The sequence below is a fragment of the Lemur catta genome, chromosome 8, assembly GCF_020740605.2.
Source record: "Lemur catta isolate mLemCat1 chromosome 8, mLemCat1.pri, whole genome shotgun sequence".
In the NCBI taxonomy this organism is placed as follows: domain Eukaryota; kingdom Metazoa; phylum Chordata; class Mammalia; order Primates; family Lemuridae; genus Lemur; species Lemur catta.
In genome coordinates, this window is record NC_059135.1 from 39,904,213 (window position 1) to 39,930,974 (window position 26,762).

The 26,762-nt window shown below is 36.4% G+C and overlaps 1 protein-coding gene across 1 annotated transcript in view; it reads right to left on the reverse strand.

The window, feature by feature from the left end:
• The window catches only part of ANKAR (ankyrin and armadillo repeat containing), a 49,765-nt gene that overhangs the window by 17,281 nt on the left and 5,722 nt on the right, over positions 1 to 26,762 (reverse strand). The window contains exons 2-12 of the mRNA XM_045558759.1: positions 25,993 to 26,430; positions 23,963 to 24,126; positions 23,209 to 23,312; positions 18,206 to 18,386; positions 16,315 to 16,534; positions 14,812 to 14,847; positions 12,321 to 12,522; positions 10,650 to 10,858; positions 7,414 to 7,518; positions 5,554 to 5,795; positions 99 to 267 (exon numbers count right to left, since the gene is read on the reverse strand). Of these exons, the coding sequence (XP_045414715.1) occupies positions 99 to 267; positions 5,554 to 5,795; positions 7,414 to 7,518; positions 10,650 to 10,858; positions 12,321 to 12,522; positions 14,812 to 14,847; positions 16,315 to 16,534; positions 18,206 to 18,386; positions 23,209 to 23,312; positions 23,963 to 24,126; positions 25,993 to 26,430 (2,070 nt within the window). The remainder of the gene's footprint in view (positions 1 to 98; positions 268 to 5,553; positions 5,796 to 7,413; positions 7,519 to 10,649; positions 10,859 to 12,320; positions 12,523 to 14,811; positions 14,848 to 16,314; positions 16,535 to 18,205; positions 18,387 to 23,208; positions 23,313 to 23,962; positions 24,127 to 25,992; positions 26,431 to 26,762) is intronic.

A 26,762-nucleotide genomic window follows, 5' to 3' on the forward strand; every position in this document is an offset into this window, starting at 1 on the left:
AATTCAGGACATCTATTTATATACGACAAGTCCAAACCCATGTTTGCTTCACTTAATATATCTGGCCATTATAAAATAATATAGAGATAGAGGCTCACCTGAATCGGAATTCAGAAATCTGACAAGATGTTGGATGCCTTTATGGTTTCTCACTGCTCTTTGATTGTTTTCATTTCTTATACATAATATCCGTATACAGTTCATTACATTTACTAGCACCCTTTCTATATCTAACTGCAAGAGATTTATCAGAGCTGGGATTCCATTCTAAGAATAAATCAAAAAAGTAATTACATTTGAATTTATTTAAGATAAATGCAATCTTTGTTTAGAAACATATCTATAATCTTTCTTGCTGTAAATATCTGCTTATTTAGAACAATTGCCTATAATCAAATGTGTCTACTGATATGACACATTAAGTAACAGTTAATACAACTTTGAGCAAATCTTATTCTTTAACATTAAAGTAAGCATTCAATGAAAATATATATATATACATGTTTGTTTTTTTTTTTTTTTGGAGAGAGTCTCACTCAGTCGCCCCTGCTAGAATGCAGTGGCATGATCATAGCTCACTGCAACCTCAAAGTCCTGGGCTCAAGCAATCCTCCTGCCTCAGCCTCCTGAGTGGCTAGGACTACAGGTAGCTGCCACAATAACTGGCTAATTTTTCTATTTTTAGTAGAGACAGGGTCTCACTCTTGCTCAGGCTGGTTTTGAACACCAGAGCTCAAGCAATCCTCCCACCTCGGCCTCCCAGAATGCTAGGATACAGGCAGGAACCACTGCATTGGTCCAATAAATATATCTTAAAATAGCCTGCTTTACACCAAAATAATTTAAGGCTGCAAGCTTATTATAGCATTTAACAAATCCCTATGAAGTGAAGCAACTGAGTAAGATTAATTGAACATATTGCCCCATTTAGAAATATTTGCCATTGTGGACACTGCACTGGTAATTGGTAATTGTATTTGTGCACAACACTAAATATTTTTATTATTTGAGAAATGGTCTTTTCCTATCACCCAGGCTAGAGTGCAGTGGCACAATTATAGCTCACTGCAGCCTTGAACTCTTGGGCTTAAGAGATCCACCTGCCTCAGCCTCCCAAGTAGCTGCAACTACAGGTGTGCACCACCATGCCCAGCTAATTATTTAAAAATTTTTTTGCAGAGATGGGGTCTCACTAAGTTGCCCAGGCTGGTCTCAAATGCCTGGGCTCAAGTAATCCTCCCACCTTGGGCTCCCAAAGTGCTGGGCTTTATTACATTTTTTTTAAGAGACAGGTCTCACTATGTTGCCCATGCCAGACACAAACTTCTGGGCTTAAATGATCCTCCTGGGATTATAGGCATGCACCACTGTACCTGGCTCCAAATATTATTTTGAGATGTGAATATAAATTCCTAATTTTAAATAGAGTAAAAATAGCATTTCTCCTTACCAACAGAAATACTGTAAGAATATCAAGGAAAATAAGAAACAAAAATGCAAACCCATTGTCAATAAAGCTGGGAGATATCTGTACTATTGGAACATAATAAGTGTGTACGAGTTACCAACAGAGAATGAGAGAGTTCTCTCATGGCCACTGACCACAGGAAATGCTGGCAGAGCAGTTTTCCAAATTAAGTGGTTCTACCTTTAGGAGCAGAAAAACAAACACACATTCCCTGTCTGGAACAATAGGAATAGATATGCAGAATGGCAGCAGGCTCTTTCCTGGACCAGTTTGGTATAAACTTTCAAAAAATCAGAGAAAGCAAGGATGATCAAGGAATCAAACTGACAATATGGGTTTGAAAGTAGTTGTCTATTGGTGAGGTAAAAGGGAAGAGACTTACTCCACATTGTGGTGGAGATAGAATCTGCATTATGAGGCACTATGCATGACCAGTCACTGTTGGCTAAGTAAAAATAAAGATAAAAGAACACATGCATACAACCCTGTGACATATTCTTGCCAACCTAGAACATAGGTTTGGGCCCACATATACTTTCTGAAAACAGCTGGACCAGAAAGAACTCACCTAATAGAAAGACGAGTAATGATCAAAAAGGAATCAGCACAGAATCTATTTGAATATAAGAAAAAAAATAGAAAAAAACTTATGACAGATGAAGAGTAATACTATGGTTTGAATATATGTGTCCTCCAAAATGTATATGTTGGAACTGAACCCCAATGTGGTAGTATTAAGAGGTGGTACCTTTAGGAGGTGATTAAGTCATGAGGGTGGAACTCTCATGAATGGGATGAGTGACCCTTATAAAAGGGCTGGAGGGAAGTGGCTAGGCCCTTTTGCCTTTCTGGTATGAGCCATGTGAGGACACAGCAAAAAAGCACAATCTTAGAAACAGAGAGCAGCCCTAATCAGATACCAAACATGCAGTACCTTTATCTTGGACTTCCCAGCCTCCAGAACTGTGAGAAATAAATGTCTGCTGTTTATAAATTACCCAGTCTGTGGTATTTTGTTATAGCAGCAGGAACAGACTAAAACAGATGCTCATTAGAAAAATGTTGCCACAAAGTAGATGAGAATTGTAACCAGGCCAGGCGTGGTGGCTCACATCTATAATCCCAGCATTTGGAGAGCCTGAGGCAAGAGGATCACTTGGAGACCAGGAGTTTGAGACCAGCTTGAGCAACACAGCAAGACCCTGTCTCTACAATAAAATAAAATAAAATAAAATAAAATAAAATAAAATAAAATAAAATAAAATAAAATAAAATAAAATAATTAGCTGAATATGGTGGTGTACGCTGGTGGTCCTAGCTACTCGGAAAACTGAGGCAGGAGGATTGCCTGACCTGAGGAGTTTGAGGTTACAGTAAGTGGTGATCATGCCACTGCATTCCAGCCTGGACAAGACAGTGACATCCTGTCTCAAAAAAAAAAAAAAATTGTTTTTTAACAAAATGTGGTATTACTATCAATGAAAAAAGTAAATGAACCAATCACCTCTTAAAACAAGAGTACATAGGAGATACATTAGAGCTCAGGGAAGATTTTTTGAGACAAGGGTGGAGAAGTGATCAATGAATTCATTAATTCAATGGTCCATATTTAATCTTGCAACAGCATTTGACACTATTGATCATTGTATTCTCCTTGAAACACTTTCTTCATTGGCTGATAGGACAATAGATCCAAGGTTCCTTCTACCTCATTGACCATTCCTTCTTAGTCTTCTTTATTAGTTCTTCTAGATAATTCACCTTTACCACAAATCCTGATGGCTCAACCATATATTTTAAAACATCATACAGAACATGACTACTTCTCACCATTTCCACTATTGCCACTCCAGTTCAAGACACCATTATCTTTCACCTGAATTACTACAATAGCTTCTTAATTAGTCTTTCTGCATTCACCCTTGCCTACCTATTTCAACATACAATGTAAAATACTGTAAATTTCTTCATGAAACTTCCCAGAGCATACTCAGACTAAAAGACAAGGTGTCTAACAATTGTCTACATCCTCCTACGTGATGTGGCCCGCCATTACACAGCTGAGTGTCTCCTGCTTCTCTCTTGCTATTCCTTGAATCTGCCAGACATACTCCCACTTCATTTACTGTGCACTCATTTCCTCTGCCTAGAATGCCCTTCCCAACAGAAAGACATATGAAAAACACTCTCATCTACTTCAGAACTGTACTCAAATGCCTACTTTGTAGTATTTTTCACTAGGCTTCCTCTCTCCCCTTTCCCTGCTTTTTTTTTTTTTTGAGACACAGCCTCGCTTTGTTGCCCGGGCTAGAGTGAGTGCTGTGGCGTCAGCCTAGCTCACAGCAACCTCAAACTCCTGGGCTCAAGTGATCCTACTGCCTCAGCCTCCCAAGTAGCTGGGACTATAGGCATGCGCCACCATGCCCGGCTAATTTTTTCTATATATATTTTAGTTGGCCAGATAATTTCTTTCTATTTTTAGTAGAGACGGGGTCTCCCTCTTGCTCAGGCTGGTCTCGAACTCCTGACCTCGAGCAATCCACCTGCCTCAGCCTCCTGGAGTGCTAGGATTACAGGCGTGAGCCACCGCGCCCGGCCTCCCTCCTTTGTTTTTTTCTAAACAGCTATTCTCATCTTTGGCTTATTTGTTTTGTTTAGTGTCTTGTTACCCCCAACTTGAATAAAAGTTCCATAGAGGCTGGAATTGTGTCTGTTTTGTCCACTGCTATAACCCCAGCATCTAGAATAGTATCTGCCATATAATAAACTCTCAACAAATATTTGTTGTAGGAATGGACCAAAGTAATACTACAGAAAAAAATATTTAAAGATGTGGATTCAAGAAAGCATTCCCAAACCAAAAGAATATGAATGTATATGTTGAAAAGGTACACCAAGTCCCAGGAAAAATGGGTAATTAACTTGATGTGTAAGTCCTGGACATCAAAGATAAAGAAAAAAATAGAAAATACTGATCATACAGTAGAAGATTTAAAGAACAATAAAAAGCAAAAACAATAATATAATATTATGAGAGAACTGAAATTAAACATGCACATCAATATCTGTAAATTAGCTAACTCAGTGAAAAAGTGAATGACAAAGTAAAAACTAAATATACTGCATACAAGTAATATACTTATCCTAACTCTGGCTAATTATCAGAATCACTAAACCTTATTAGGTCTAAATGAATAAGACTGACTAACTCTGGAGGTAGGCCTGGGTGTGTCTATATTTCTAATATATTTCCCAAATGATTGATAACAAAGACAACTGAAATGATTCAGAAAAGTTAAAAAGGATGAACAAAGGCAAATTAAATATTAGAACACAAAGAAAACAGAGTTCACAAACATATTAATAATTTTTGACAAGGTGAAATTCAAGGTAAAAGTATTAAACTTCACCAAAAATGTACATTTTACAATGTTAAAGGACTTAATCCATAATGAAGAAGCATTACCTAAAGAAAACTATAAAAAAAATCTTCATTATCCAGGTGCTGTGGCATGTACCTGTAATCCCAGCTACTTGGGAGGCTAAGGTGGGATCATTTGAGCCCAGAAGTTTGAGATCAGCCCGAGCAACATAGTAAGATCCCATCACAAAAAAAGAACAAACAAACAAAATAGAAGCACCTCACTTATAAATATCTATTAAAAGATCTTAAATAAAACATTAGTAGATATAATAAGGAGGATTTTTGAGAAAATACAGCATGGCAAAGATTACTCAGTGTTCATGAAAAAAATTTTCTTCTAATACTTTCTGGTATACAATTAGACATTTCTCAGCCAGAATAGAAATAGCCAGAATGGTAGTATTTCTTTTAGTATTTTCTTGTAAGCAGCAAGAAACAATCAACATATACTAACATATGAAAAATACTCCCTCATCTACTTCAGGACTGCACTCAAATGCCAACTTAGTGAAGTATTTTTCGTCAGGCCCCCTCTCTCTCCCCTTTCCCTGCTTTATTCTTCCCTGAGAGTTTTGCCACTGTATAGTAACATGGGCATTTATCTAGCTTCCATAGGAGGGAATTACTTAGTCAAAAATGATGTTCTGTGAAAAGGACTTACATATTTGGCAATAACATCCTTGTTTTCACATTGAGCAATATCATATAAAATAACAGCACAGCGAGAGTGTAGTTCAGGTTCATCATGAGCCAGCAGGTTAATCAGAGCTGGAATGCCTCCGGCCTCTACCAAAGCATGCACTACACTTGTGTGGGTTGAGATGTTACTCAATAGCCCAACTGTTTTACACTGTAATTTTATTTTGGAACTTTTTAATAGATTGATTAAAGCAGGAATGGTGCCTGTAATGAAAAGACAAAAAACAGCATGAATTATTTATAACCATTTGTAGTAAATTTATCATGACAATATTTAAATAATGTTTATGGGCATTACAATATAAATAATTAGCAAATAATTCTTACTTAAAAATTTTTTCTTTTTCCCTGCTTGACATGCTGCAGATAGCAAATAATCCTATGTTTATAAAATTATCATTTGAAACTATATCAATAAACTTTCTGACTAGTCTAAAGTATAGGCAGCTCTCATTGTTCATATATTTGGTTTTCACAAAGCACACAAGCATACATTTTATATTAATAACCCTAAGCCATCTTTGAAACACTGCATTTTGGCTTAAAATCATTGCTAAATAAATTCTTTAAGCTACCACATGGTAGAGTTCAGTTTTTGTTATTGCATCAACTTTGGATGCAGTGCTTGTGCAATTATTTGAGCATTTTATTATATTTTAACCTAATTCTATATCAGCAAGTGAAAAAAGTGCTGGATCTAGTAAAATGCAACATTAGCCTCATTAATTACAATGGGTTCAAACACGGAAATCACTGGGCATCATGACAACAGAAAATCTGGCTTCAGTTGGATGCTTGTTATACTTGTATCAATTCAGTGTGAAATAAAAAGAGAGCACATTATAGAACATATACAAAATGCTAGAAAATATAATGGGTATAATTAGGGTCTTATTTATTTAACTACCTGAAATGAAACATCTTTCATGACTTGTTTAAGTCTGTACTTCACTTTTTGGACATAGAGCTTTTCATACATATTTTTAGGAACACATTAGGGGACTATCTACAATCAAATACATTTTAATTTATTTAATATTTATGGAACATCTCATGTGTGCTCAATATCCACATTAGGAGACTGGCTATGATACTGGACATTTTCAGATATAGTGGTCCCCAACCTTTCTGGCACCAGGGACCGGTTTCATGGAAGACAATTTTTCCACAGATGGTAGGTGAGGGGCCCAGCGGGGTGGGGCCCGTGGGGAGAGACAGAGCTCAGGCAGTGATGTGTGGCCCTGTTTTCCTAACAAGCCATGGACCAGTACCAGGCTGTGGCCCAGGGATTGTGGACTGCAGTGATAGAAGATTTTCATCATTTCAGAAAGTTATATTCGACAGTGCTATTCTCAAAACAACCATATGAGGTAGAATCATTTTATTAATGAGGAAACCAGGCTAGAGAGACTAAGTAATTAGCCTGAGTTCTAAATGCAAAGCTAGTATTAGTAATAAACCAGGTCTGATAATAAATCTGCTTTGAAATTTTAATTTCAAAAATAAATGGTGCAAATACAAAATAGGACCAATTTCTAAATGAAAGTAAATATAAGAGTAGTATGGTAAAGTAATTTAAAATCAGTTTTTAAGTTTGCAAACTTTTAGAGAAATGGAATTTATATAGCTTTTTGATCCTGTGCATCTTCCATGTGGAAAACAAAATATATGGTTGATAGGTAAAGGAAGTGACCTTACAAAAAGAAACTTAAAATCAACTAAAAAGTTTCCTCTACAACTAAAAATATATTTTAAATGATTACCTTAAATATAATATAGCTCTACATAAAATAGCGTAAAAAGAAGACAGATTTTACATTACCTGCATCCAAAATGTATTTCCAGTATTGATCCTTTGCTAAGCAAATTACTTCCAAGGACATGACAGCCATCATCCTTCGTTTATAGCTTTCACACTGCAACATTTCTGGTAAGTATTCAACAGAAAAACACAAGCTGTAATTTACACAAAAGGCAGTGGGATAATTGATTCTGTTTTTATATGGGTCAAGTGAAACCAAGGGTTGAGGTTACCACCATCACTATGAACTGAAGGCATTAAATTCCATTCTGTACATGGCCCTTTGTGAGGTGCTGAACAGACTATATATGCCCATGATCTTTGAGGTTTATAGTATATATAATTAGTGGGAAAAAAATCCTGAAACTCTTCATCTTTAGTCTGAATGGCTTAGATTGGCTGGTCACATAGTTTAAATTCACTTGGAAAATAGTACATCTCTCTCTTGCCTAAAATCAGCTGTTAAATAAAAATTGAGTATGGGTTTTTAAGAATGGCAAAGTAAACTACAAACCATCAGTAAATATTCAATATCCATTAAATTAGATATGAGGCTTTATACCTTTCCTAAATAGGAAGAAGATATTTTTTAAAAATCTTGAATGAACTTGTACTCCAGAAAGAAAATAATACAAATATACATGCTTCTAAACAATGTCTATGATGCGAGAACAAACACATAGCTATATCTTTTCCTCATCTTTTATTTAGGCACTCCATTACCAAATCTGTCCTGATTCTATCTTGACTAGATCACTCCATGGAGCTCTCTTAAAATTCAGCTTCCACTCCAAGAGCTAATCCTGAGGTTTCTAATAAACCAACTAATTCTTCTTTTACCTATAGTAGAAATGGTCAGTGTGAGGAGAGAGAGCTATTCCCGGGGACAAGGCAAAGCAGCAGTGACCAGATGCTTACTATTTATTGTTCTGTTTGCATCATTACCAGGACTTCCCCACAACGGCTACAGGAAGCAGTGGCTATAAGGAGTTTTTTTGTGCCATTAGGCTATTTCTGTTAGGGACCAGAGCTTCCTACTATTAAGGTATGATTTATTAATACAGTGGTTTAGTCTATTAAAAGTAACAGGATGTTCCTCTTGGTTCATCCTAACAAGACAAAGATATAATGATATATATGCACATAAATAAACATTGAAAACACTTTTCAATAACTTTTGTGGATGACATACAGTACTAGGAATATATTCCCAGTACCCAATAAATTCTAAGATCAGGTATTGAGCCAGTTTGAAACCAAATATTCAGAATTCTTGGATCAGTAGAATAGAGTTGAAAATCTTATGTGTATCTTATCCCATCCCAAAATGAATTGTTGGATACCTTACCAAAATCCAGGTAAAGCAAAAAAAAAAAAAAAAAAAAGAAAGAAAGTAAAATGAACAATAAATATACAAATATTATTCACAGCTGAGCACTGTAGTGTACTATAGTTGTGTCTCATTTCTTATTTTTTTTTCCTGGAGGTAATAAGTTCCTTATTTTACAGTAGTCCTCCCTTGTCCACAGGGGATATATTCCCCCAGTGGATGCCTGAAACTGCAGATAGTACTGAACTCTATATGTGCTAATACTATGTTTTTATCTATATAGATGCTCCTTGACTTATGATGGGGTTATATCCTAAGAAACCCATCGTAAGTTGAAAATATTGTTGATTGAAAATGCATTTAATACACCTAATCTGCCAAACAGCATAGCTTAGCCTAGCTACCTTAAAAGTGCTCAGAACACTTTGCCTTCAGTTGGGCAAAATCATCCAACACAAAGCCTATTTTATAGTAGAGTGAACATCTCATGTAATTAACTGAATACTGTTATTGACAGTGAAAAGCAGAAGGCATAAATGGGAACTCGAAGTATAGTTTCTACTGAATGCGTATCGCTTTCACACTATTGTAAAGAAAAACTGTAAGTCAAACCAGACCATCTGCCATCTGAACATCCATACCTATAATAAAGTTTAATTTATAAATCAGAAACAGTAAGAGATTAACAACAATAATAATAAAATAGAACAATTATAACAATATACTATAATAAAAGTTATGTGAATGTGCTCTCTCTCTTCCTCTCTCCCTCTCTTTCTTCCTTTCTCCCTCCCTCCTTCAAGGTACCTTATTGTACTGTATTGTAGGTAACTGAAAACATGAAAAACAAAACCGTGGATAAGGAAGGACTATGGTATTTCATCGGCTTAGTTTGCATACTTATTGATAATTCCTCCCTCCTTTTTCCTGTAGGCTGAGTACACAGTTCCATTCTGGAACTTCCCCTTGCTATCCTCGGTGAAACTCCCTTTGCTTTTCTCTTGGGTCAGACTCCCAGTTTCCTAGGTCCCTCGCCTTTCTGTTTGCTAGGAAGAAGTCCAGCCTTGGCATCTTTCGGTCTTTCCTGGTTGGACTCTGAGGAGAGCACTCCTGACTGGCACTGCCAGTTCTCAAGCCTTTTGAGGATCTTATGGTGTGAGTCCAAGGGGTTCTGAGTTTTCCCACTGTTGGTTTGGAACGGTTTTCTCTGGTCGGCTAAGTCCTAAGACTTGCCTATCTGTTTCCATCTTCTAATATTTTATTGCTGTTGTATCTTTTCCTGTTTTCCTTTGAATACTCATCTGCTGCTGGTGGTATTATTATTATTTAATCTCCATGTAATTTTAGTAAGGGCTTGGGAGGGAGGTAAAATTAGATGTGTACATTCAATTGGCCTAGTAACCCTTCCCCTTATAATATTTCTAGCTAGACTGAATACGAATTTGAAAAAAAATCTCAACAGGATTTTTTACAAAACATTTATCAAAATATAAGAAAAGATTTTGCCAAATTTATCGCTAAAATTAAGAGGCAAGGAATAAATTGGAGGGAATCTTTAAAATTTCCTCCCCCCCTTTCTTTTTTTTATTTTTGTTTTTTGATGAAGGAGAAGATAGTTGAACTTTTGGAGAAAATTAGAAAATAAAAATAAATATAATTGTGTAAAATATAGCCTGTTTGGGAAACAGAAGTTTGATTTTAACTTAGAAATAAAACTACCTTTGCACACATGAAAATACGGCTCTTTATTATTTGTATTTCTATTTCTGGTTTTAATTCACAAAATGTTTATTTCATTATTCTTTAAATGTTTAAAATATGATGCATGTATTATTTTATTTGCTCTATTTCAGAGTAAGTATCAATAATTAAACCAGATAATAATCAGAACATTTATTTACAAAGAGAGTATATGTTCTGTACTTACCTACCAAAGTTTTCCAAACTGGGAGTTCAGGAATATTTAACTCTATTATAAGCTTGAGAACTTCTGTGTGAAAGGTTAACACTGATAAATGGATTATATTATTTCCTTTATTATCTGTTTTTCTCCAGTTAGCACCAAGAGAAAACAGGTACTGAATAGTGTCCAATGCTCCTGAAGTGGCAGCGAGTAACAGCGGAGTACACTGATTGCTAAAAATCGAGGAACATATTATAACAATTGAGCACACATATAGTGTCAAATTTACTTTTTATAAAACTATTCAAACTGCTATTGAAGGAAGTCTTGTTTACACTACCACCTTCTTTTATGCATTCTCATCTTCTATATTCTACCTGTAAATAGGTTTACTTCCTTGCCTTGCTGTCTCTAGTATTAGTCCCTGCCCTACTTCCCAGCTTAATTATCATGCCTTATAATTTTTTGGAGGCTGATAATGCACAAAGTTCTTAGAATACACTACCCTATCTTATTCTTACAATGACGATATGAGTAAAGGAAAAAGTAAGGCAAGTATTATAAGCCCATTTTACAAATGATGAAACTGAGGCTCAGGTAGTAATCAAACCCGTATTTTCACATTTCACATCCAGTTTTCAAATCCCAGCTTCCTGATTGTGACAGAAACTAATAGTTTTTCTCAAAAACTTACTATCTGCTTTTTAAATAGTGAAGATCTTTTGGGTGGGCACATGGCTATCCAGCTCAAGATTACAGTTCCCAGCTTCCCCTTGGTTGTGGCCACACAACCAAGTTTGACCAATGGGATGTTAGCGGAAGTTACATGGGAAACTGCCTAAAGAGAAAGGAATGTGCCAATACTTCTTTTCTCTCTTTCTTCTCATGGCTAGAATGCAGGAATGATAAAATAAAATAAAAGCAAGAGTTGCCATTTTGTACCATAACATGGAAGCCACACGTTAAGGAACAACAAGAAGAAGCTGGTGTCCCTCAAACTGTCTAGCTATTATGTCAGCCCTAGACCACTGAATAATAATGGACAGGTTATTTGAAGACTTAGAAAAAACTGAATGAAACTATGCCTAAATCAGGTTGAGAGATTCAAAATAGTAACCTGGTCTTTAGATTTCTAGCCGAGAGTGATTACGACACCACCCTAAAGGCTGGTCCTCAGCTAAATTGTGAAACAAAAGATTGTCTGTGATCTTTTAAATTGCGAAGTTATTTTTTTCCTTTTAATGTATTTCTCTTCCAAATACCACGTAGATATTACTCCTGTTATCCAAAGTCTATCCACTTTGGTCTGGAGCCCTAGGGCTGCCTCCTGGTTGTGTAGAGTCCAATTTAGAGCAATTTTCTCCTCCCTAACCCTCAGGCTTCTTCCAGGGCATTAAGTAATTAAAGCAGTTAAGCTGATAAACTAATCTGTGGAACCATATTGGGACAAGGTTAGGAAAAACTCCCTAGGGATTACTCCTTATTCTTCCAGAAAATAGGAATAGGTTGATAGAAGCTCTCATCTTTATAAATTCTAAAGATAAGAGGTAGGAGAAGGCAGTCACCGGAAAGGAAAGTAGAGTAAGCTTTAGACACCTTTCAAATCACCGATACCAACCATGCCTAAAGTGTCAGTGTGTGGGGCAAGCCATGAAAAGCAGAAATTTATATTCTTATAAATGTTTAATGACTTACTCAAAAGTTGCCTCAGCTTCTAGCAAACTGGGATCCTTCCTATAGAGAGCAATAATGATACAGATGTTGTCATAGAAAGCTGCAAAGTGAATTGGCATCCAGCCTCTTTTTTCAGAAAGCGTGTAGTCAGCTTTGAAACAGAGTAGACAGATAGTTGTTTCTAATGAGCAAGCCTGTGCGGCCAAGTGTAGAGGTGTTGGACCTAGAATGGATGGACAGTTATTTTAGTTGTCAAAGAACTAACATTCCTAAAAAATATGCCTTTTTGGTCCCCAACCACAGAGTTTGGTATTGTATGATATAAAATCCCCAAAACATCACTAAACCGAATTAATTTAGGCAATCTTATATTTCTTTATTTAACCTGGGATATCTGACCACTAAAAATCCGCATGACTTTATAAGCAAAGAAGAATAAAAAATATTGAAAATATTAAATATCTGAACATTTAAGTCAATGTGTAAAATAGTCTTGTGATAAACTATTTCTTGCTTAAATTATTTTCCATTTTATTAAAATGTTTTGTAGTAGGAGATAAGATCCTTTGAAATTGAAAAAAAAATGTTCACAAAAGGCCCCCATGCCACTAAACCCAGCGAGCGTTTCTCAGTTTTCATTTTACTTGCCACTCAACAGTATTTTACACTGTTGGCCACTTCTTCCTATTTAAAATAGATTCTTCTCTTGCCTTTTGTGATGTCACACTCCCAATTTTTAACCTACCTTACTGGCCATTCCTTTGAGACCTTCTCATTGTCCTGATACCAAATGAGCCTTACGGCTCTATCTTGGGCCTTTTTCTCTTCTCAGTGGCTTCACTTACCATCTATAAATTGATGACTCCCAGGATTATGCCTCTAGATCTGATTTATTCTCTGATCTCTAGATCTACACTTCAGACTTAGTGTATTTCAAAATTGAACTCTTATCTTCCCCTCCAAGCCTAGTCCTCCTTCATTGCTCTCTAAATCAGTCAAAGATATGATCCAGCCAGTTCTACAAACCAGAAACCTGGAAGACTCCTTGGCACCCCCCTCTCATTTCCATCTCCATAACCCATCCATTGCCAAGTCTAAATATCTCTGGAATCTATCTCTACGGCCACCATCACCTTAATCCAAGCCATAATTGCTTTCCAATTGATAGCTCCACCTTGTCTTGCCCTTACTCAATCCATTTTTTTCAAAATGTAAATCTGGGGTGATTCCTATGTACAACAAAGAATTATCCAGCCAACAATGTCAATAGTGGTGAGGATAAGAAATGCTGCCCTAAGGTATGCTAGAATCAGGAAAGTTCTGGAGGGTTTTATATAGTCTGAAGAAACTATTCTCTGATTCAGAATCCTAGTCTAAGAAGATGCTCTACTGGGACCTGAAAGCCATATTTATCTCCTCTTTCTCTGAATTTCCATGGTACATCAATGCATATTAATTAATGCCAATGGTTACCAAATGTTACCCTGCATTCAACAGCCACACAATCATTCAGCAAATATTTCCTGAGCACCTACGAAGGCCAAGCATTATTCTGGGGGTAGGGAACTGTGGCTAACAAAATAGACCAAATCCTTGTCCTTTATGGAACTTATATTCAAGTGAGAGACACACAATAAATAAATAAATAATATAAGGTAGCCATAAGTGATACTTAGAAAAAGAGAGAGAGCGAGAGAGTGCAATGCAAGAGGCACACTCCTGTTACTCAACTGGAAATTTCTACAGGGTAGGTGGGCCAGGTAAGCTTCCTTTTTCCCCTCCGGGTCCACTCACATCCTTTTACCACACTGCTTCTTACCCCTAAAGATTTAGAAACCCCTGTCCTCTGGCCTCTTGTCAGTATCTGCCACAGGAGAGTCTTGACAGGAGATTGGAAGAGGGGGAAGAGTGAGGTCAGGGCCCCTCTCTGACGTCATCTCAGGTTTGCATTCCTCTACCAATAAAGGCGGCCAGGTTGAATAACTATCCCCACCCTTGCCAATTCAGAATTTTGTAAGTAATTTCTTTAAAAATAAACCCTCTCTGAATTATCTTCTGTAGAATATGAAGGTATAGCCTCTTCCATATAGAAAGTGTAATCTCTTAAAATTTTTCTGTTTTTCTCCATATCCGATATTTAGGTCAAGTCTATTACCTCAGTCAAAAATGACTTTCCTCAGACCTCATAGATTGTTACTGCCACTAGATGGCAGCATATCTAAATTATATTATTAATAACTGCTTTTTTTTTTTTAAGGTATAAAAACCACTTTCGGGCCTGACTTTATGACAGAATATATTGCAGTTAACAAAAAGTGGGGGATCCCCAGAGTTAAAAAGAATATCAATAAATTAATCATGGGTAGAAAAAACTTATACTTCAAAACGAACACAAAACATCATTATGCAACATTCTCATGTGACAACATTTTGGAGATTATATACTATAAGAAAAGTTTTAATATATGTAATAATCTTTTAAAATGCACCAAGTATTTTACTTATGTCTTACCATTTCTTTCTTTTTTCAGATCCACTTTGTCTGACTCTATTTTAAAAGGAAAAACACATAGAAGCATTATTATTAATATATAGCAGTTTTCTAAATTAGTCAAAAACTCATATGAATAAGATCAAAATGACTATATTTAGCTATAGATGGCAAGATTACATCAAACAGTATTAAGCCATAGTTAATATAGTCAAGCCATCTGGGCATGTCTCGTGCACCTCACAATGCGTAAGAGCAGACCTGGAAACTCTGCCCCTCAAGTGGTTGGTCAAAACTCACAGGTGGGACAATTTTTTGTTGGTTAAGCAATCAACATTGCCAGTAGAGTAATACATTTTCCATACTTCAAAATATATCCAATGTCAACAAATATGAAATCCAAGCAGTCAGAAGATGAATGAAAGACTTTAATTTACTGAAGAGTTTTTCACACTAAAGACTGCTTAAAGATGATGTACCTTTAAATAATAGGCTACCCATTGCATTTAAATGTGACTGAATTGCGCCCTATTTTGTATTATTATTTTATAGGCTCATTCGATATTGAATGTTTTAATTGAGTTATAAAAGAATCTCAATATTAAAACATTTCAATCATACTGATACAGAGTTTATTGGGACTCAGGATTAAAGCGCGACATTTTGTTTTGGTATCTACAAAAATTGAACACAGCTTATTAAGATAGCTGACCTCACTGAAATACAAAATTGCCATTTCTTATTGCCAATCTTGTTGTATTGGCTATTTCTGACAATTTATCTCTATTTCCCTTTTCAGTTATGGAGGACCACCACTTTCACTTTCAACTTTTTTATTTTTTATGTTAGTTAAGCTTATTTCGATAAATATAAAAATGTGTATGCATATTTAATAATTAGCAAAATGTCTTTTTAAAGTTTAAACTAGGTTAGCTTTGAAGGGGCTATTAATCCTAAAAAGTGTTATTATAAAGAAATTGTGTTATTATTAAATATAATTTAAATATATATAATATGAAGAAACTATTCCCTGTTTGGAAACCCTGGCATAAGGAATGGCTGTTCTCATGGAACATGACAATCGTATTTATCTCTCTTCTTTGAATTTCTATAGTATATCAGTATATTTTAATTATGCCAGTGCTTATGAAATGATATCTTGCATTTACCTATCCATGCACTCACTCAACAAATATTTTCCGAGCACTTACCAAGCCAGGCTTCCTTCTGGACACTAAGATATTATGGCAAATAAAGCAGACCAAATCTTAGCCCTCTTTTAGAGCTTACATTCAAGTGAGGGAGACACAAGAAGCAAATATAATACTACATAAGCTAGCAATAAGTCATACTTAGAAAATTGAAAGGAGCCTTTCTTAGATAAATGAAACAAAAACTTCAACTTTGCTCTGGTTAAAAATACCAAATTTTAACCTTGCTCTAAAATAAACATGCATTCTTAACGCTGAATAAGGTATAAGTAAAAAGAAAACATTTTAGGTTTAAAAACTTTACATACGGTACCTTGATTGAACATAACAAAGCGTCTTTGGTTGACATTGAAGTTAGCTTTGCACAGTTGACATATGATAGAAACTCTGTTGTGAAGAGCAGCATGATGGAAAATAGTATAACCTGCTTCATCCGAAACATTGATTGTCGAGCTTGAGGTTTTACGACTAAATGTATGGAAAACAGCAGTTAACCCTCTTTCAACTGCAGACTTCATACCAAATGGGATACTCTAAAATGATTAAGAAGACCAGAATTAGTTTTTCAAAATACACTTAAAGTTTGGTTTAAGGGAAAAAAGGACATGAAATATATTAACAGAATCACATGATTGCTGATCAATTTTAGTAGAATTTTCATAAGATCTAGGTGGAAAGTTTTTCACTGGGTAATGATTAAACTTGTTAGAGCCATTACATAAATAAACACTGAGAACTTTAAAAAATAATTTTGGGAACTTTTCTTCTTGTTATCTTTTTTCCTAAAATAAAAGCATTGGGCTTTTTCTGTTCTCTGATTTTTTTTTTTTTTTTTTTTTTTTTTTGAGACAGAGTCTCGCTCTGTTGTCCGGGCTACAGTGAGTGCCGTGGCGTCAGCCTAGCTCACAGCAACCTCAAACTCCTGGGCTCAAGCAATCCTTCTGCCTCAGCCTCCCGAGTATCTGGGACTACAGGCATGCGCCACCATGCCCGGCTAATTTTTTCTATATGTATTTTCAGTTGGCCAAATAATTTGTTTCTATTTTTTAGTAGAGATGGGGTCTCGCTCTTGCTCAGGCTGGTCTCGAACTCCTGAGCTCAAACGATCCACCCGCCTCGGCCTCCCAGAGTGCTAGGATTACAAGCGTGAGCCACTGCGCCCGGCCTGTTCTCTGATTTTAAGAACAACCTAACTTAGAAGACTAGAAACTTGAAATATATAGCTAAAGAAATACAGTTTGTCTTCAACATGGAAAGGTAAAAATGTCACAATCTTCTTTTAGACATTCTGACTACTTAATATTTAAAAATTAAACTAACAAAATTATTAAAGTTTTAAATTTGTAGACATTAAAACAAATAAATGGAAACTAAATACCAGTTTAACCTTTGATGTTAATGAGCTTAATTGATCAGTTCCAGAAACTGTAAATCAAGGCTTGATGAAACAGTTGTAAACATTTGATTCAGGGTGTTAGTTTTAATTTCCAGGACTGAAGCCTCACTCTGCCATTTACTATATGATGTGAGAAAGATCCTTAACTCTCTACACCTCAAACTTCTCATTTGTGTAACAGGAATGATAATAATAGATCTGGTACCTTAAAATAGTTTTTTGATTTATAATATTGCCTGACATACAAAATAAGCAATCAAATGTAGGGCGAGGTGGCTCATGCCTGTAATTCTAGCGCTGTGGGAAGCCAAGGCAGGAGGATCACTTAAGGTGAGGAGTTTGAGAGCAGCCTTAGGCAATAGCAAGACCCCATCTCTGCAAAACAATTTAAAAATTAGCTAGGGATGGTGGCTCATGCCTGTAGTCCCAGCCTTGGGAGGCTGAGGCAGAAGGATCACTTGAGCCCAGGAGTTTGAGGTTGTAGTGATCATTCCACTTGCACTCTAGCCTAGGTAACGGAGTGAGACCCTGTCTCAAAAAACAAACACACACACAATAAACAATCAATAAATATGAGCGCTTATTAAGATTAAGCACAATCCAGTTCATTAATAGGTTGTTTTGTACTCTGCTGGAAATTTATAATCCAGAATTGTATAGCCTTTCAGCTACTAAAATGTACAAATTTTATTTCATATTGAAGACTTTAATCTATTATTTATCCGTACAATAAAAATCTGTTTGAGACATATCCTTATTAATAATACATGACTTCTTATGCTAAATTATGTGGTAGTTATTGAAATACCTTGCATTTCATAGATTTTTTGAAACCAAATTTTTTCTTAAATTGTTCATGTAATTGAGCATCTGTTAGTGGAAGTCTTTTTATTCTCAGGTTGTTCATTATTTCATTTATGGCTCCCCACCACTGTGTCTTATATAGTTGCTGATAGAAAATTTCAAGTTCAAAATTGATCACATAGTAGCTATAAACAATAAAGAAAAAAAAGATGTTTTCTAACTTTAAAGTGATTTACTACTTTTTTTCCCTATGCTGGCAAAACATGATTTTTCTATGACAATTAAATACAAAATAGTTTAAATTGTACCCAATTGTAAATATATTAATAATATGGTTATCAACTGTTATTGATCAAGTCTTTATATAAGGAATATCTTCTCTGTATTGGCCCTTTGACTGACTGTCCTTTCCATGCCAGTGATCTGGGGTGCTGCCTAAAAGTCACTGGAAACTCCAACTCTGGCTGAAGGAGTTCTAGGTCGTCTGTCTGCTTACTCACCTATTACTCGTTTACGCTAATGACGTCTACACTTGCTTTCTCGAGGGTTTACCTTGAGTCTGACCTGGAATGATGATTTGTGTAATGGCTTCTTGATTTTCACTCACGGCAGCAGTGGACTAGAGAAACCCCCAACCTACCAGGTCCCTGGGACATAGGTGGGGCTTGCAAGGGCTCTGACTCCTATCACTCTGGAATGGAAAAGTGGCAAAATTTTGAGTTACTCTGTTCCCTGGGGTTGCTTAGCGTCACAGGTAAAGGAAAACACAGGTAAAGGAAAATGGTACTCCCCACCACGAGGTGCCTTTCCCCAGGCCCAGATTTCAACAGTGAGTACCTCAGCTTCTGACCCTACCTCTGACAATAGGAAGCCTCTTAATGTTAACTGGGTTTCTCTTCTAAATGTAACTATTAATTGCTGTAAATACTGTATTTCTGACAATGGTCCCCCCTACTATGGCTCTTCACTGAAGCTCAGGGATTATCAGTTTTCCTAAGAGTGTAGATAAATTTGTCCCATTATACTAATTTCTGGGAAAGTTGGTGACTCTATGCTAAGGAGACCGTGTCCATAAGCTAAAGGAGAATCTCTGGGCCCCATGGGGCAGTTACAGGAAGGTCTTAGGGAAATACTCTTATGAATTAGCCAGAGGCTAATACTCTCTTTTCTTTGACCTTTACCTCAACCCCAATTTCCTGAATATAATAGACCTTGGTGTGTGGAGAGAGGTATGTTTGAGGACCTGCTCACATTTATTTGTGGATGTCATTTTTCCTATCTACTACCCTCTTCCCTCTAAAGGAAACTAGACCACAAGGATATAAACTACGAATATGAAGGCTTCCTTGGCCCAAAACTTACAGGCATAGTGCCAGACCAGGTGGTGGGGCTTGTCACTTGTCTACAGGTCCCAATTTGTGGAGGTGCCACCTTCATCAATGAGGACTTGCCTAGATGACTAGACTCCAGCCTCCAAAATCAAGGAGCAGGTATTCTGGAGCCTACTTGGATTTGAAGACTTTAGGTGATCTTCAAATCACAATGGTGATAGGCTCAAAGACCTTAATGAGCTGGATGGATCAGACCTGGATGCCTGATTTCTACTGGATGACTAAACTTAATTTTTAGAAGATAACAGCTCACCTTTTCTTGGTATTGCACACACTGATAAGAGTGGACACCACAAACCCCAAAGTGGATACCCCAAGTCCCCAAAGATGTCCTTCATTGACCTAGGCATGAAAAATTATACTGAGGATAGGATGTCCTTTGGTTGGTCTTTGGCTGGCCCAGCTCTACATCATCTTGCTCTAGGAGAATCTCAGCACCAGCAACCTCTGTCTTTGCATGCACTCTCCAGGGCACTGATTCTGGCTGTGATTGCTATGGGAACAGGAGCTGCTGATACCCTTGGAGCCCTGGTACTCAGCGATGTACTCTTAGACCACTGCTCAAGCAATGAAACAGACTTATACACTCAACAAATACCAAGGGAAGGTGGATTGTTTTCTTCTAGAAATTCAGTTTAGTCATTCAAGGAGAATTAAGCATCTAGAACCTGCAGGGGGCTATCCTATCCTAGAAACCGGAGAGGCAAGAGATGGTGAAAGTCACTGTACACTGAGAAAGTCTCTGACCAGAGAATTTTGTAACTCCCAGGGAAGGATGCACAACTTTGCACAGAAGGCCAGCACTGGCTCACACAGACATGATTACTGGAAGCACTGTCAGCACTCTGAGGTTAGTAGCTGCATATTCCATTCAGGGAGCCCTTGTCTAAGTACTGCAGAGTGACAATTACTGTTCTGATTCAAAACCTTGAGTATGGTCATCAGCAGGAACTTCAGGGAAGCCTTATGTTTAAAATAACTCCCTCCGTATTCTTCTGCCTGAGAATCACCACAGGGGGCTGTGGTGAGGTGCTTCTTAATACCACACTTTCCTGACATACCTGTCACATTAACCTGTCATATTTAGTTAATTTCTGACCTGCTTCCCAACATCCACAACAGTGTCATGATTCTGGTATGTTCCCCCATTTTAGAACCAGTATCAATTCATCTATTTGCTCCAGTAATTGTCATTTTAATAATTCATGAGTTCTTCTGCTTTTATGGACTGCGAAATCACTGGGTATATGGCCGTGGCCTGTATTTTTTTTTTTAATTCTGATACAGTAGGAGAACCTAACCTGAGCCTAAAATGAGTCTAGGATTTAGATGTTTCTGGACATGACTGGAGGGTCAGTGAAGCAGGTTTTATTTTCATAAGGGACCAACAGTCTCTTAGGAAATAAACCATGCTGAGGAAAGAGCATCAGAACATGAGCTTGGTCCAATAGTGATGCCCCTAAAACCCAAGGAAAGGGGAGATTTTGAGATGGCATGTTTCTAATCATTCAGATTATTCTCTAGTCCAGCACCAACATAGGATGATCCTTACATCACAGAAAAGAACTACAAGTAAAATGGCTGAAAAGCTGTTTTTGCACCAAATTATTAAGGTTTCAAGGCAGCACTACTTTGTAACTAATAAAATTGGGAAATGAATTCTCCTTACTTGACTCGATTGCCTTCAGCATTTATCACTGTTGATGCATGCCTCTTCCAGGCATCAGGAGCCAGCCCAGAGGTGACACCAGCCCCACAACCAGAAGCAGCATTGTCAGAGACAACAGTGGCATTAGTGTTGAGTTGCCTTCATGGGGCTTATTGGGCTCTGGATGCCCAGGCAGGAAAGGAGGAAACTGAAGGTATCTCATGGTAGCTGAGTGTGCTGATCCATTAGCATATGAAATTCCAAGAGTAATTGTGTGTGGATTAGATTTTATAGGGGACTGAAGGTTCTCTAGTAATTGGTAGAGGAGCCAGGAAAATTCTCATTATTACTCTACTTGTGGTTTTTACTTTTACTCCTTGCTGTCTGTCGAGGTGTGAGAAACAGCTTATGCTGGTTTTGAAAACCTGCAGATTCATATCTATCTACCTCCCATTCACCAACACTGATGGCCAAATGCTGTGTATTAGTTCAAAACTAAAGAAACAATTCCACTATTATATCCTATTTGCAACAACATGATTGGATCTCTTACAGTGCAATGGCAGTGTGTTTACACCAACCATACTCCTTCATCCACAACAACCCCTCATCAAGTACAGCTTTTATCCCAGCTGCTTCCCTATATTCCTGGGATCACTGGTGCCCCAGAAGCCTGACAGAACCTGGAGAATGAAGGTTTACTCAGAGGTGTCTCCAGGGCACTATTTAGCTTGGTAAGGATTGTGCATGGAGTATGTGAACAGGCACTAGGTCTCTGGGTGAGAGATTCCTCCTTTAGGGAGATGCACACCACCTGTCCATTCCAGAAGTGTGAGATCTGCTACTTGGTTCCTTTCAAAATCATAGAGGCCATTATCCACATGGTCTTTGACTTTAGCTTTAGTACTATATGTGCAACCAGGGAGTATTCCATAGAAAGATCCACCTTTCATCCTTCATCCTGCTACTCTCTCTGCCTTATTTCTCTTACTCTCCTCACTGCCATGCATCTTGAAAGAAATTTATAATCTCGTCTTTACTTCTTTACGACTCATTAACTCTCCCTCACTTTACCCTTCAACTCACTGCAAATAGCCTCTTTTAACCAAAACTCCACTGAATTCTCTTACCAAGTCACAGCCAAATTTAGAAGAGTCTCTTCAATCTTAAATTGCTTTGGCCTTTTTCTCTGTTGCATTTCATGCTTTTAACTATTTCCATATTCTTAAATTCTCCCCTTTTGGCTTCTATGCTATCATGCTCTCTTGGTCCTCCTCTACCTGTATCATCCCTCTCTGTCTCCTTTGCTCTCTCTCCTCTGCCTTGCCCAACCTCCTTTAAAAGTTACTATTCTCCAGAGTTTCAGACTTGGTCCTGTCCTCTCAACTACTTCCAAGCCTTGAAAACAAACAAACAAACAAGCAAAACCTTCCTATTTACTTTAAAATCTCTACCTCTAATCCAAATGTTTCCTCTGAGATCCATTTCTCATATTTCCAAACTTCGGTGTCCAAGATGTAAAATCCAAGAACACAACATATAAAAGACAGACAATACTGGGAGAAACATATCCTCCAAAAAAATGACAGGCATAACAAGACCTGGCAGAAAAGGATTTTAAATACTATTTCTTATGGAAATGAAGTGGTGTCTGCTGAGTCCCTGCTTTCAGTTTGACTCATAGGATTTAATCCTCATCCCCTAACCACCACAGTGGTTACACTGTGTTAATTGTCAGAACTAATTATAAACTCTAAGGATTATTACACAGACTGTACATGAAGTAATAACTATAATGTTTAATATTCTGTTGAGTCAGTGTGTCATTCATGGGGGTTATTATTGTTCTGGGCTCTCCATTCATCAAGTTTTAAGTTGGCGTTTGCATTTTGACACTTGCTTTGTTCTCTACTAACTTCCAACAAGTTGTGGCTAGCGTGATTAATTACTGAAAGGTAAGTTTCTTACCTTTTTCCATTAATCTCCATGACTGGTATTGAGTAATATTCCTTGTATCCCGAATCTTCTACCAATGTATTGGCAGCACAATCTTGTATTTTTTCTAAGTTGTTCTAAAATATGAGTTATATTACTAAAATCTTATCTTTAAACAAATCTAAACAATTATAAGACTTCTTTTATATGAAATTTTACCCATGTACATGACAAATTTAAATACAATATCCCAGAAGACCCTGATAGTAACTGTATGTATCCAACCGCTATTTTGAGAATGAGAGAAAAAAACACAAAAGGAAAAATATATGATACACAAAAGGTAGAAAAGCAATGACAATTGAAATGTAGAATGTTTACAGTAAATTCCAGGTGCAGAATTACTGTTCCCAAACTTTAGAGGGTCTCTGTTCTAATACCAATCTTTAAGGAAAATGAAAGAGTATGTAGTGAGTGTCCAGGGATTTCTACTATACTCTTTGGTTAACTATTCTAGGGCAAATATCATCCATTAAAAAATCTATAAATTCTGTGAGGATGGTAGCTTATTTATCATTTTATTTCTGACATCCAACACAGTACCTTATATATAGTTGCACTTAATTCATGTATCTTAAAATAATATATGAAAAAACTAGTGAATTGTGAGAATAATAATTTGGAGATCTGCCTAGTGCCTGTACCAACAGAGGCTCATTCTGGTTGGAGAATAGGATAAAAGAGTTGTGAAATGACAAACCATCTCAGAAATGATAATAATTTAAACCTTAAAATCTTCCAAAGCATTCTCAATTGGAGAGGTGCTGATATCAAATTCAATTCCTCCATGAACATGAAAATATTTATTCTCTCTGTAGTGAAAATGCTGGCATTTAAAATCTCGTCCATAAATAAATGGAGGCAATTCTCGCTCTGTCTTGACCTTGTCATCTCCAAAAATGAAAACAAACTTTTAGTTAAAAGGTAAACAGCACATGTACAATCATATTTTGGGGATCTAAATTCTCATTCGTGTAAACAAAGTTAGAAAATTCCACATGAAATTAAAATCTGGATAATTATAGTCCATAAAATTATTTATGCTGTTAATGTATACAAATATTTTGAACACTAAAATATATTTATAACATACAGTTTGGGCATTTTCTGTAGTTTCATTGTACAGACATTTTCAAAAAGTATAGTTAAAACATTATTCTACTTTTTTTTTTTTTTTTTTGAGATAGAGTCTTGCTATATCGCTCTGGCTGGGGTACAGTGGCATCTGCCTAGCTCACAGCAACCTCAAACTCCTGGGCTCAAGCAACCCTCCTGCCTCAGCCTCCCAAGTAGCTGGGACTACACGCGCATGCCACCATGCCAGGCTAATTTTTTCTATTTTTAGTAGAGATGGGAGTCTCGCTTTTGTTCTGGCTGGTTTCTAACTCCCCAGCTCAAGCGATCCTCTCACCTTGGCCTCCCAGAGTGCTAAAATTACAGGTGTGAACCACTGCGCCTGGCCCAAAACATTATTCGACTAACTGATTTTTATGAGTAAGCTCAAGACTAATACCTTACTGTCAATTATCAGAAAAGATTTGAAACTCTGTGTCTTGGAGAAACTTTGGTGAAATAAAAAAGACTTACCTAGTTTAGGTAAAAAGAGACACTCTAAAAAAATAAATAAGCATTTGTCACATAACAAAAATAACCAGCCTATATTTCAGGAAAGTAATGAAAGCACATGTAACTTATTTAAAAAAAATTATCTCAAATCCCAGCAAGGTTTAAAATTATCCAGTATTTTGACTAGTTGGTAGAATATGGTTTCATCAATATAAGGTATATAATATATTTTAAGAAATGTAAAAGGTAGAAAAAAGTACAAAGATAATATATACCCTGATCTCACCACCTAGAATTAACTATTAACATTGAATCATATTTGCTTCCAATAATTTAAGTAATGATACATTACAGATATAGCTAATGTTCTCTTTAAGCAAGGTCCTCCCAGTTCCATACATGGTCCCTCCCACCCAAGGGACAAGCACTGTCATGGTTTCATTTTTAACAGTTCACAGATATGGATTATCTTCACTGTCTGAATTCTTATGGTACAAATTTTCACTAAATAATTCACAAAATTTCTACTGAAAATTTGCCACCTGAATGGAAAGCCCCATTATAATAAGCCTACATACTTACACAGCAATGAAAGTGTATAAATTGTGTGCTAATCTGGTAGGATTAAGAATTTGCACTGAAGTCCTGTCAAATTCCATATAAGCATGGCCCTATTTCAGCTCTCTATTCTCTTTTCTTGCTCTATTACATTGCCAATACAACCCTCACTTACTTACTGTAGTTTTAATGTTTCAATCTCTTTTTCAGAAATGTAAGCCCATTCACTATCCTTTGCTATTCCATATTAATTTTAGAATCAATGTGTTATGTAAACTTCAATGAAAAACACAACAGGGATTTTGAACAAAAGTGCACTGAATTTAGAGAGTAATTTGGATGAGATATAATATATTCACAGTGTTGTCCCATCACGAGTATGGCATATTTTCCTACTAAGAACTTATTTTAAGCCTTTCAGAGCCCTTATAAATGGTATAAATATATACAAAGTACTATGTACATATACCAAGTCTTCTTAATTACACTGGAGACACTGAATTTTGTTTTTTCTTTCTAACAGTTTACACAGTTAGGTTACTGCCTGGACCCACATACTAGAAACAATATTGAATTTAAATATAGATTGAATATATACCTATGTTTTATATTGATTTTTGGTGATACTCTTACCTGAAAAAGGTGGAAGCAGACTACTTAAATATGGAACTTTCATTTTCTTTTTTAAACTCAGTAGAAATGGGATCAGAAAACATATTAATTTTAGGTATCCTATTCCTCTTCTTATTTCATTTTTCTTCTCAAAATGTTTTTGGATAATCTTTTTTTGAAGATATAATCTTTGCTGTAGTCTCTGGTAGGTACAAATGTCAAGATAATCCTGATTACATTTTATAGCATTAGTAAGCCAATAGGCTGTTTCAAATATAAACACATTTTCATACTGTTGAATTTGTGTGGTACTGAATGTCAACTTTAACATAATATTTGCAGCATATTTCATAAATACTTCTTTTTCTTCAGGGCTATTGGGATCATATGTTGGATCTTCATTCATATCTTCATCGTAAATTCCATTAAAGTCTGGATCCTTTGTAATATCAATCAAACCTTCACAGTAAAAAATAAAGATTTTAGATAGTGAAAATTTCATACTTGGCTTCTGGATAAATATAGAAGACTGAACACAGGGTTTCATCTTGAAATCCTACTAACATGACAGCAGAGGAATAATGGGATGCCAATAAAATTGTGTAAGCTAAAGAGCAGGCAGGTGAGTGGATTATTAAGCAGAGTGAAGAAAGATGGGAGCTTGTGGAATTTAAAAGAATAGATTTCTATTCTCTTTGGAGGAAAGAAACATAATACCATGGATACACATCATAAGTCCCATCTTTGATCAACAAAAATATGGAAGAACTATAAGAAAATGTGATCTCGGT